The sequence below is a fragment of the Oryzias latipes genome, chromosome 17, assembly GCF_002234675.1.
Source record: "Oryzias latipes chromosome 17, ASM223467v1".
In the NCBI taxonomy this organism is placed as follows: Eukaryota; Metazoa; Chordata; class Actinopteri; order Beloniformes; family Adrianichthyidae; genus Oryzias; species Oryzias latipes.
The window spans coordinates 5,017,049-5,027,055 of NC_019875.2; the positions used below are offsets into that span (position 1 = coordinate 5,017,049).

Consider the following 10,007-nt stretch of genomic DNA (forward strand, 5'->3'; position numbering starts at 1 on the left):
AGGTGGTGTGTCACCGAGTCTCCGGTAGGGGGCAGCAGAGCCCAGCGCGGACGTGACTGCAGAGAAGAAGAAGAACAAGGGAGCCCTGGACGCCGTGTTTTATTTGGATCGTCTGCAGATTTGTGGACATGACTGACCCAGTTCGGCTTTAGTAGCAGTTCGGACCCAAACATTAACCGTCCGTCACATCAGCATCGCCTTTCGCCGCTGACAGACCGGGTATGGACTTTTGACAGCGTTTCATGCTAACTCGTGCTGAGCTGTGCTAAGCTAATTTTGCGGGCGGAGGACGAGAACCGCGGCAGAGACCAGAACCGATCTCAGATCTGGTTTCTGACGCCAACGGCCGTTTGCTCGGTCAAGGTGAGAGACCTGAGACCAGGGACCCGTTTTGAGTCCAGGGACCAGATCTCAGACCAGAGGCCAGAACAGGAACCAGCTCTGAGTTTAGACAAAGATCTGAGACCAAGCAGATCCCAGTCCAGGGGCCAGAGTCCGGTCTGATTAGCGACAGGTCTTCCTCAGAGCGTCGCTGCTGCTTTGGCCCCAGCTCAGACTAGTAAACAGGTTCTCCTGATCCCGGATCAGGCCCAGCAGGCTGTCAGGAAGCTGACCACCAGCGTCCTTGGCCTCCTCCTGCAGGACCTGGTCTGCTGTCTCCTCCTCTGCCCACATTCACCTCTTCACTTTGAGTGTTTGATCTTCCAAACTGCTGCTCCTCTGCCCCCGCTCTCTGATGCTTGCTGACCACGCCCTCTTCTTCCATATGACTCCTCCCCCGTTTCTTCCATGTGCAGGGGCATCTCCTGATCATGGTGGACTACTACCAGGTTTTAGGAGTACGGCGGGACGCGCCTGCAGATGAGATCAAAAAAGCGTGAGTAGCTGATCAAAGGTCTTCTTGTTAGTTGGGTGGCGACTGCCGGCTCTCCGTCTGCCCCATGGAGCCCTTCTTCCTGCTGGGATGCTGATACCTGAAGCTGAGCACCAGCAGCTGACGGAGAAACACTCGGCTCATGGAGTTCTATTTCTGTGGGAACGTCTGCCGCCGGCTGCAGACCAGACGAGGTTTCTTCTCATCACCGATGCCATCTGCCCTTCTGTCCCTCTTGTCACCAGTGCTCACCTCTCCCTCCATCTTCTTCAGAATCAAATGTCATAATGCAGCTGCATGTTTTCCTCTGCATTAAATCACAGGGAGAGGGTTAATGCAGGTCAAAAGTTGTTCCATCCCTCCTCTGGAAGTGCTGAGTCCCGCTTGATGGAGAAGTGAATATGTTGGTGTGGTAAACTCCATCCCTCACACTCAGGACCACGGAGGTTTCAGAAGTTCACAGCCCCTTCCACTGTGTTTCAGGCTGAAGCAGAAAATGTCTGACTGACACAAAAAAACCTCCCCCGGAGTTTCAGCAGATGCTAACCCCAGCCGGGTGGTTGTTCTGCTGTCCTGCTGCAGGTACCGTAAACTGGCCCTCAGGTGGCACCCGGACAAGAATCCGGACAACAAGGAGGATGCTGAGAAGAAGTTCAAGGAGCTCTCCGAGGCGTATGAAGTCTTGTCTGATGGTGAGCGTTGCAGCTGTCCATCACTCACAAGCCTAATGGTTCAGTCTTTATGAAACCAGCCTTTTTTTTTTTTTTTAGTGATTACCAGATATTCTGGGGGGGAGACTGAGGAACCTATAGACTACTGCCCCCTGTTGGCTGCTGAAGTTGTTACCAACCAGACAGATTTATTTCAGATTACGTCTAAAGAAGCTGTGCTCAACAAAAGGCTGTTTTTCTTCTAATTTGAAATGTACTACACTATTCTATACTATAGTTTTTAGTGAATTTGACACCTTCATGTGAACTTTTCTGGTCACGGTCATGGCTGCTGACCTTTAGACCTCAGAAATCCAAACGTTTTACTGCAGAAACGTTTTAGTGCATCTCCCTGCAGACACCATCTCTGAAGAGTTGGGGTCACCCTTCGGTTATGCTGCTTTCTCAGATGATTGTGGTCATTTTAAGATTCACGCTTTCCCACACACCTTTCTTCCGATCTCATTCTCATCCATGAATGTATCAAACTTCAGGAAATATTGTATTTTTTTTGTCTTATAGCTGATTCTATAGTGTATTTTAGTGCCTGTGGGTTTCTCTGCTGTTCTTTCTGACCCAGCTGATCCCTGGTTCTTACAGAGTCTGGTTCTGAACATGTTCTTCCAGTCACAGACATTGAATGTTCACCTTCTGTAGACCAACGACCTGGAATCTGGTTTAGTCCATGTGTGACGTCAGAGAGACTTTTGTAAAACAGGAATTTTTTTGATTTTTGCCGTTTTGTTGTTTTTTACCTTTCAGTCAACAAGAGGAGCATCTATGACCGACACGGCAAAGAGGGGCTGACGGGACACAATGGAGGGAGAGGTGAGCAAAGAACATCAGTGATGTCACCTCCGATATAAAAGACACCGCTCCAGAAAGAGGAAGTCTGATTGTGGCTCAAAGCATCGGGTTTGGAACCCCCATCAGGGCTCACAAAAACACAAAAACTGCTTCCCGCTTTGTTTTGCTGGAGTGCAGGCTGCCGAAGGGCCCCTCTCCGGGCGAGGGGCCGCTCCCCGGGCGAGTAGCCTGCTGCTCAGTAAAGGGCCGCTCTGAAGAGTGACGTTTGTGAAGCGGGGTGTACAGTAACCTCTCAGCACATCAGTAATGGGGATCAGTCTAGATCAGCTCCAATTCTGTTCACAGCAGTTCATGTCTCTTCACGGTTCGTCTCATTATTGACAAAATATAACAGAAAACAGTGAGGTACCACCCCCCCTCCCCCACTACCAGAGTCTGCTTCTGCACGACTCCTAAACTTGAAGACCTTAAATAAAAGTTGATTTTCAGTTTGTGCTGTTGGAGCAACCTTTCATGTCTGCGCAGCTGAATGTCTGCTCCATCCGAACCCCCGTTCTGTGTGGGGCGGGGCAGATGGCCTTTTTTCCACCGTTCACGCGCTTTTCCTTCCTTTCTCAGGGGGACATTTCCACAATGGAGAGCATTTCCATGAACCGTTCACGTTCCGAAACCCAGAAGATGTTTTCCGGGAGTTCTTTGGTGGCAGAGACCCCTTTGCAGACTTCTTTGGTAAGAAGCAGCGATGGTTTAAAGGAGTGTGTGATCGGCTTCCTTTTCAGTGCTAAACCTGTGCTCCCCTTTGTACTGACTTGTTTGGTTCTGCCTCGTCCTCTGCAGCAGATCCGTTTGGCGACGATCCTTTCTTCAACCGTGGACGGCGGCACCACAGCCGATCGGGGCGCAGTCAGGTGGGCGCCCCGTTTTTCGGAGGCTTCGGCTTTCCTCCGTTTGGTGCTGGCTTCTCACCGTTTCAAGCAGGTGAGAATCACTTTGGTGTGAAAACGGGAACCGTAAAGCATCTGGCTCTGTTCTGACTCTTCTGCTGCTCTCAGAGTTCAGCTCCTTTGGCCCGATGCGCCCCGTGGGTCACCTGGCTCACATGGGTCACCTGGGTCACATGACCACCATGGGCAGTCTGGGAGGTGGAGGCTTGACGTCTTTTTCATCGACCTCCTATGGAAGAGGTGGAGGAGGGAGCATGGGAAACTTCCGCTCCGTGTCTACGTCCACAAAGACCGTCAACGGCAGGAAGATCACGACTAAGAGGTATGGATCGTGCAGAGGCAGACACTTCATGATCATTTCTGAACTCTGATCCAAACGGAGCAGATCTACTAAACCCGTCGGATCCTCTTTTCCCATTAAAAGCAGCAAAGTTCTGTGTCGGTTTGTATTGAACTGCTTCTGAATGAAGGAGCTGAGCCTCAGGGTTCAAGTAGAAACTATGTCCTAGAAAGTGACCCAGATTTTTGGTTGAGAACAGCATAATCGTGACAAAAAGAGCACTTGGATAATAGAAGAACGGAAGATCGGAGTGGGGACTTTAAATAACGATTTCACTCAGAACTGCTCAGTTTGGTTTGAAGGGTGTTTGTGGCGGTGAGGAGACCTCAGCTGGCTTCATGACCAGAAGTCCTCTCCGTGCTTGTGGCATCCATAAACAGGAAGACAGATGAGCTCTCCTGCAGGATGGTGATGAAGCTGGAACCTGATTGGATGTGGAGATGCTGGTGCGACCCAGCTTCCCTCTGGAGTGGAGCTAGTGCTCATGCAGCCTGCCTGTGCGGAGGCATGCTAGGATGAAATGTGGGGGTTTGATCAAATATCTGGTCACCTCATGGCTCTTACCGTGGTGCCAAACCTGAAGAAAACCTAAGGAACCTGCCGTCCAGGCAGACAGTTGACGGTAACTGCAGATGTTAGGAAGGTCAAAGATGCCCGCAGGCATGGACGTCCTAAAGATGAGCATGTGGCGCTGTGTATTCATCAGATCAGTCGATAAAGACGTGGATGGACAGGCCTTTATGATACTCTAAAGCCTCCTCCCATCTGGTCTTCCACAGTGTCTTCCAACACTGAACGCCTTCTCTCCGCGTGTCTCCGCCCCCGTTCCCCTTTCTTTCCTCAGAATCGTGGAGAACGGCCAGGAGCGGGTGGAGGTGGAGGAGGACGGCCAGCTGCGCTCCGTGACGATCAACGGTCAGGAGCAGCCACTGCGGCTGCAACACAAGTGAAAATGCAGACGTCTGTGTAGCCCCGCCCCGTCAGGACTTTAGCGTCAGCTGGCCACACCTTAAGCGTAGGTGACGGGTGGCTCTCATGGACGACTTTTTGGCTTCTGTTACAGACTTTTTGTGATCAATCTTTAGCAGCAGGTTTTCGGATCTGTGCTTTGGGTTAAGGGTCTGACTCTCACTGTTCTCAAATATATATTTAAAAAAAAAGATCCTTGGGTTTAATAAGAAGAGCCGCACCTTTCTCCAGAAGTTTTGGGACTCTAGAAAAGTCTCCAGGCGCGGAACGCCTCCACACGCAGGTTTTTCTTTTACGTTTGACTGACCCCGGGCGCCGCCACTGGACTCACTCGAATTTGACATTCCTGACCGCTTGGTGTCCATTGTGAGTACGTTTTCATTGTGCTTAGCGTTGTGTCATAATCCTCTAGGCCAGTGTTGGTGTTAGAAATGTACATGTGATGATTTGTTTTCTCAGGTTCGTGTTTTTAAACGCCTGATTTCTTTCCTTCTTGACACGAGGATCATTCCCTCATGCTAGAAGTTTTTTGAGAAAAAGAGGCTTTTAAAATCTCTCTCCCTAGGAGAAAACTCCAAATTCTAGTTTGAAGGCTCAAGGTTTAAAGGAGCTGCTCACCCACAGCCAACAGTTCAGCTTCCAAACCTCCTACAGTCAGGATTGAGGAGCTCTGCCCTGTGTACCGTGAAACACATCGGTGTGGGACGGTCGTCGTCCACTCCATAAATCCATCATTGTGCTTGTGGGTTTGGTCAGTGCTACGTAGTTTGATTATTGGTCAGGCGGTGGGACATTTGACTCTGACATCCCTACCAAAGCAGAGTTACACACCGAAAGCTGGGTGGGTGGAGGTCAGATCTCCAGAAAAACTTCCCAGAAACTTCTCTTTGGCCTCTGCTCTTTAAGAATGAGGCAGGAAGGTACGACTGATGTGCACTGAGGTACTGAGGCAAAAGCCAACAACCCAAACCAGCCACTCCAAGAGAAATGGTCCACCTTTACTGCAGTCTGGTTCTACAATGTGTCTGGAGACGTCTGCTGGATCTTCCCGTTGATGCTCTGCAGACGTTAAGTTGCAACTTTTCAGATATTTGTTGCTTCAAAACTTTGTTTGGACCAAAACTAAAGCCCGCATGTTGTTGATGGAAACATCGGTCTAAAATGAAACTGGTAGGGGTGTCAAAAAAACGTCTCCATGACGACAGTAGTGGCATATAAATGCTGGTTACATCCACATTCATATTTCCGTCATTTGTCTCTTTAAGTTCTGTTTGTTTCTGATCTGTCAAACGTCCCCATTAAAGTGTCGGAACCCCCACAGAAAAGCCTGGTTTTGAAGTCCCGGATCAAATGGAAAACAGAAAAAGCCTTTTCCTTTCAGCTGCTTCCTTCACGCATCACCACAGCGAGTCGTCTTGTTTGTAGAAAATAGTTCGAATCCGGGCCAAAACATCTGAACTGAGCTCCTCACATCCATCCTCTCCGAAGGAAAGAATGAATACATCTGCATTCAAAGGCAGTTACTGAACTGAGCTCCTCACATTTGCACTAAAAGTAAAAGAAAACTCATCGCACTGGTTCAAAAATGGACTTGAGCCTTTGTTTTTTCCTCAAATGTTTTATTTATTTCATATTTCTTTCACACAAGCGTTAAGCAGATTCTCCTTGGCCGCGCGGTGTGCGAGCGTCGTCAACAGTCATCTCGGTGTGTTGCTGTTGAATTTCTTTAGGGAACTTGATTGGCCTGTCCGTATGCAGCATGTGGACGTTCACGGATCAAACTCCCTACAGCAGGGAGGTTTGGACCGTTTTTACCCGGAGGCCAGCAGCTCTCGCTGCACCAAATTGTTTTCTCCCCAAATGCAAGAGCGTGAGGATGAAGCTTCGGCCTGAGCTCCGAACCGGATCACGAAGCTGCGGGACGGTCAGCTGTACATAGTGTTGATGTGGGACTCACTGTCATGTCTTAAGCAGCACAGCAGGGACCTGGTGCAGACCGCTATGCATTTGGCTGTTCCTCTGACCGTGCTGTTCAGTGTTTGCACTCCCTGTGAACTGGAGGAGGAGGAGGGACGTTTGGCGCCGGCTTCTCATCCTTCGGTTTCAAAAAAGGCGAAAAACGACGCAATTTTCTATATGTCCACCAATTAATGTGTTTATTTACTTGAATGCATGTTCACCTGTTAATGTTGATGCTAAATGAGACGGCCGCTCTAACGATGCACACGATGATGGAAGGTTTCTGTAAATATATCTGATCAGAATGAGACTTTGTGATATTTGTAAACCAATAAACCCTACCGAGTGTGGTCCTGTCAGGAAGATGACAGCTTTTTTTTCCTTCCCGTTCTGGTCTGAATGTCCCGCTGCTTCACCTTCATCACAGATCAAAGGATTCCTGTCATCCTCTCTTTAAGAGATGAGATCTATTATCCTCGTAATCAATGGTATTTATACGTCGCCTTTCTGGGCACCCAAGGTCTCCTTACAGGTAAAGAAGAAACCATTAGAAGAATTTATTACACAAATAGTTAAATCCATGAAACTATGACAAAAAACTGTAAAATTATAGATTCAGTAGGAACCATAGGCAAGTCTGAAGAAGTAGGTCTGGACACTTTAAGAGAACTGAGCTTTGCTCCATTGGTGTGGTTTCAATAAATGTTGCAACAGTTCAAAGGTAAGATTGTTAAAAAAAAAAAGCATTTAAACGGTGCTCATTCATATAGCCCTTGTGCTATCTTGTGGGGTCAAAATGACCCGATCCTTACATTGACGTGTTCTCCCTACCATGATAAAGGTGGAAAGATTTCATGTAATCCATGGAAACCAGTGAAGATCACAAATCATTGAAGAAAAAAAGTTCAGAGCACTGTCTAGTGGGTCTAGATGACCCCACTCCCAATGTTAACGTGCCATTAACCATGGGAGTGGACTCCAAAAGCTCCAAGTATATTTAGAAGAACATGCAAAGACTGACCAACAGGGCTGAATGTGTGCTCTGACTGGCTGGAAGAAGGCCCCGCCCCTCGACGGGAAGCAGTCCTGAAGATGAGGTTGTTGGAATTTAGTGTTCCTCCTTTAGTGTTTTAACGTTCTCTTCTGCTGCCACCGACTGAGTTTTTGAGTAGCTTTTTCTCATCATTTGGAAACTACGTTTTTGAAAATGGACACTTTTTTTGTTTTGTAACTGACCTGACCAACATGTTTGTCAGGGTCCCTCTGGACCCGAGCTTTATGGAGTCCAGGCAGCGCTTCAGAGGCGGTGCTAAGTCCTCACCCGATGACAGCTTCACTCTGGCTGCTGGACACACACAGACCCCTCTACGGTGGATATCCAGTGGTGGGAATCCCACAGTCCCACTGGGAGATCCATAAAAAGCTTTTGAAAAATGGAAGAGTCCTGTTGGACTTTCCCATCCCTTCTGATGAATGTGTCTGTGTGCTGACTGTTTTCCCATCTTATCCCGATCCCATGGCTTAACCTGCCGAACATTTGGATTTTTAACTATAACATCACATTAAAAAGATCACTGGACATTTGGTGGCCGTTTTCCTGAAGGAGGTTTTATGGCCATAATACTGTAATCTAGAAAGTTTTTATTTACTACTGTTGGAGCTCAGAGACAATTCTGGGCAAAACCTTTTTTTTTTTGTCAGGAGTGAAGTAAATCAGCATAAGAAGATGATTTTATTCATAAACCTTTACTAAATCAGATTAAGAAATGTTGAGATTAAGATCAACCTGGTCAAGAGGTCAGCGGTACACGTCAATAAAATGTACACGATTGCACCAACAGAAGAAAGAAGTTAAAAAGTATAAACTAAAAAAAAACAAACTGTAAATTAACCGTCAAGAATCAAAGGAGTAACAAATTACCATCAGCATTATTCAAAGGACTTTTATATGATTTGAAAAACTTGAAGAGTAATAAAATTAGACCACTTCATCTGTGTTTGTCGTGTTTGAGACAGAACATGTAGCAGAACTGGAAGCTGGTTTCTCCAAAATGGTCCTGACATGGGGAACAAGCCAATGACACTGAAACAAAGAGTGTGATGATGTCTGGAACACTCAAACAAATTGTAACCATGACGAGTTTAGTAGATCAGAATCATCCATTGAGAAGGCCTTCACAGGCTCAAAGAAGACCTCTGCTCTGGCCTACAGTTTAGTGAAGAGAGAGACGACTGCAGCCGGTCACTTACTGAGGCATTCATAGACCAAACATGACCATAGATCAAAGAAGGTGTTCACAAGCTCTAAGAGAAAAGCAGGATTTCTTTCTGTGATCGAATCAAAGCTACACCCTCGGTTTGCAGACCAGGCCTGGTATCAACAGGAGGAACTGAGCCTCTGGATCATGTTCATCTGTTTGAGCCAGAAGCACCACATGGTGCAGTTCCTCAAACGACCACTGGAGGGTGGTTTCACAAACTACCCATGAAGTCTCGTTTTATTTACTTGTTTTAATCATCTGTTTTGATGTAGTTATAAATAGGGTTTTTTTTTCTTCGTTGTCACCATTTAGAATACCATGAGTGATGTCAGAGATGATCTGTTAACTCAAATGTGTAAGTTAATAACATCCAGTGGGTCACAGCAAGACAATTCTATAGGAATTGTTTTGCTCCTTGCTACACCGATCATAATCTCAAATGGGAAAAAAAGCCTGAAATCTTAAGCAAACAACAACGATCTAAACAGAATGCAGACCCAAAGATTTGTTCATCTTTTTGCCTTTAAAGGTTTAGCTTGTTCTGTGAAGAAAGGTAATTCTGAAATGATTTCTCGTTTAATTTTTCTGATCACCTTCAAAAAAGAAGAATACATTTTGACCATCTGATGAAATATTACTCACCAGTAAAATGAGAATAAACATTTTCATGCACCAAAGTGTTTAAAATTCCAGACTGATAGACGTTTGGGGAAAAACAAATCTACGGTCTTTGTACGTCTTAGAAAAAAGCTATTGGAACAGTTCATGGTGTGGATATTTTGGACATTTATGAATGCGCTGTTTTAAAAGTCAGGTTTATTGAAATTAAGGGAACTAGTTACACTCAAAACAGCACTCATTATGTTTAAAGGCAGAAAAATAACTTACTTCCAGTAAACATACAACAAATGTTCAAGGACAGAGACTGGCTTACGATCGAAGAAATCAGCTGAACTTCAAAAAGGAGTGCATTCAAAAAAGAAAATGTGCTCGTAAATTTGAGATGTGGGTTTGTGGAACGGGTTGGATGAAGATTTAAAACAAACCAAAAGTTTACATGTATTCTAGAAAACCTATAATATGTCACTGATGGAACTTTCAAAGGCTAGAAATGATCAATAAGAACAAGAAAACACATAAGCA

At 46.3% G+C, this 10,007-nt stretch overlaps 1 protein-coding gene across 2 annotated transcripts; it reads left to right on the forward strand.

Moving 5' to 3' along the window:
* Positions 1-24: 24 nt before the first annotated feature.
* LOC101174218 (dnaJ homolog subfamily B member 6-like) lies at positions 25-6,966 on the forward strand. 2 transcript variants are annotated; one of them, XM_011486094.3, is made up of 8 exons: positions 25-219; positions 798-877; positions 1,457-1,566; positions 2,347-2,412; positions 3,010-3,120; positions 3,232-3,369; positions 3,444-3,657; positions 4,520-6,966. In XM_011486094.3, the coding sequence occupies exons 2-8, from the start codon at positions 813-815 to the stop codon at positions 4,623-4,625; spliced, it is 810 nt and encodes a 269-aa protein (XP_011484396.1). In that variant the 5' UTR covers positions 25-219; positions 798-812; the 3' UTR covers positions 4,626-6,966. The 2 variants fall into 2 exon arrangements, with proteins under 2 accessions (XP_011484396.1, XP_004078669.1); XM_004078621.4 differs by having other exon boundaries at positions 28-219; positions 3,229-3,369.
* Positions 6,967-10,007: the final 3,041 nt, after the last annotated feature.

Excerpts from the sequence above, each read along its gene's own strand:
- LOC101174218 (XM_004078621.4), top strand. The coding sequence starts at position 813 with ATGGTGGACTACTACCAGGTTTTAGGAGTACGGCGGGACGCGCCTGCA. Across the intron at positions 2,413-3,009 it reads GGGACACAATGGAGGGAGAG|GGGGACATTTCCACAATGGA; the intron begins GTGAGCAAAGAA and ends TTCCTTTCTCAG. Across the intron at positions 3,370-3,443 it reads CTTCTCACCGTTTCAAGCAG|AGTTCAGCTCCTTTGGCCCG; the intron begins GTGAGAATCACT and ends TGCTGCTCTCAG.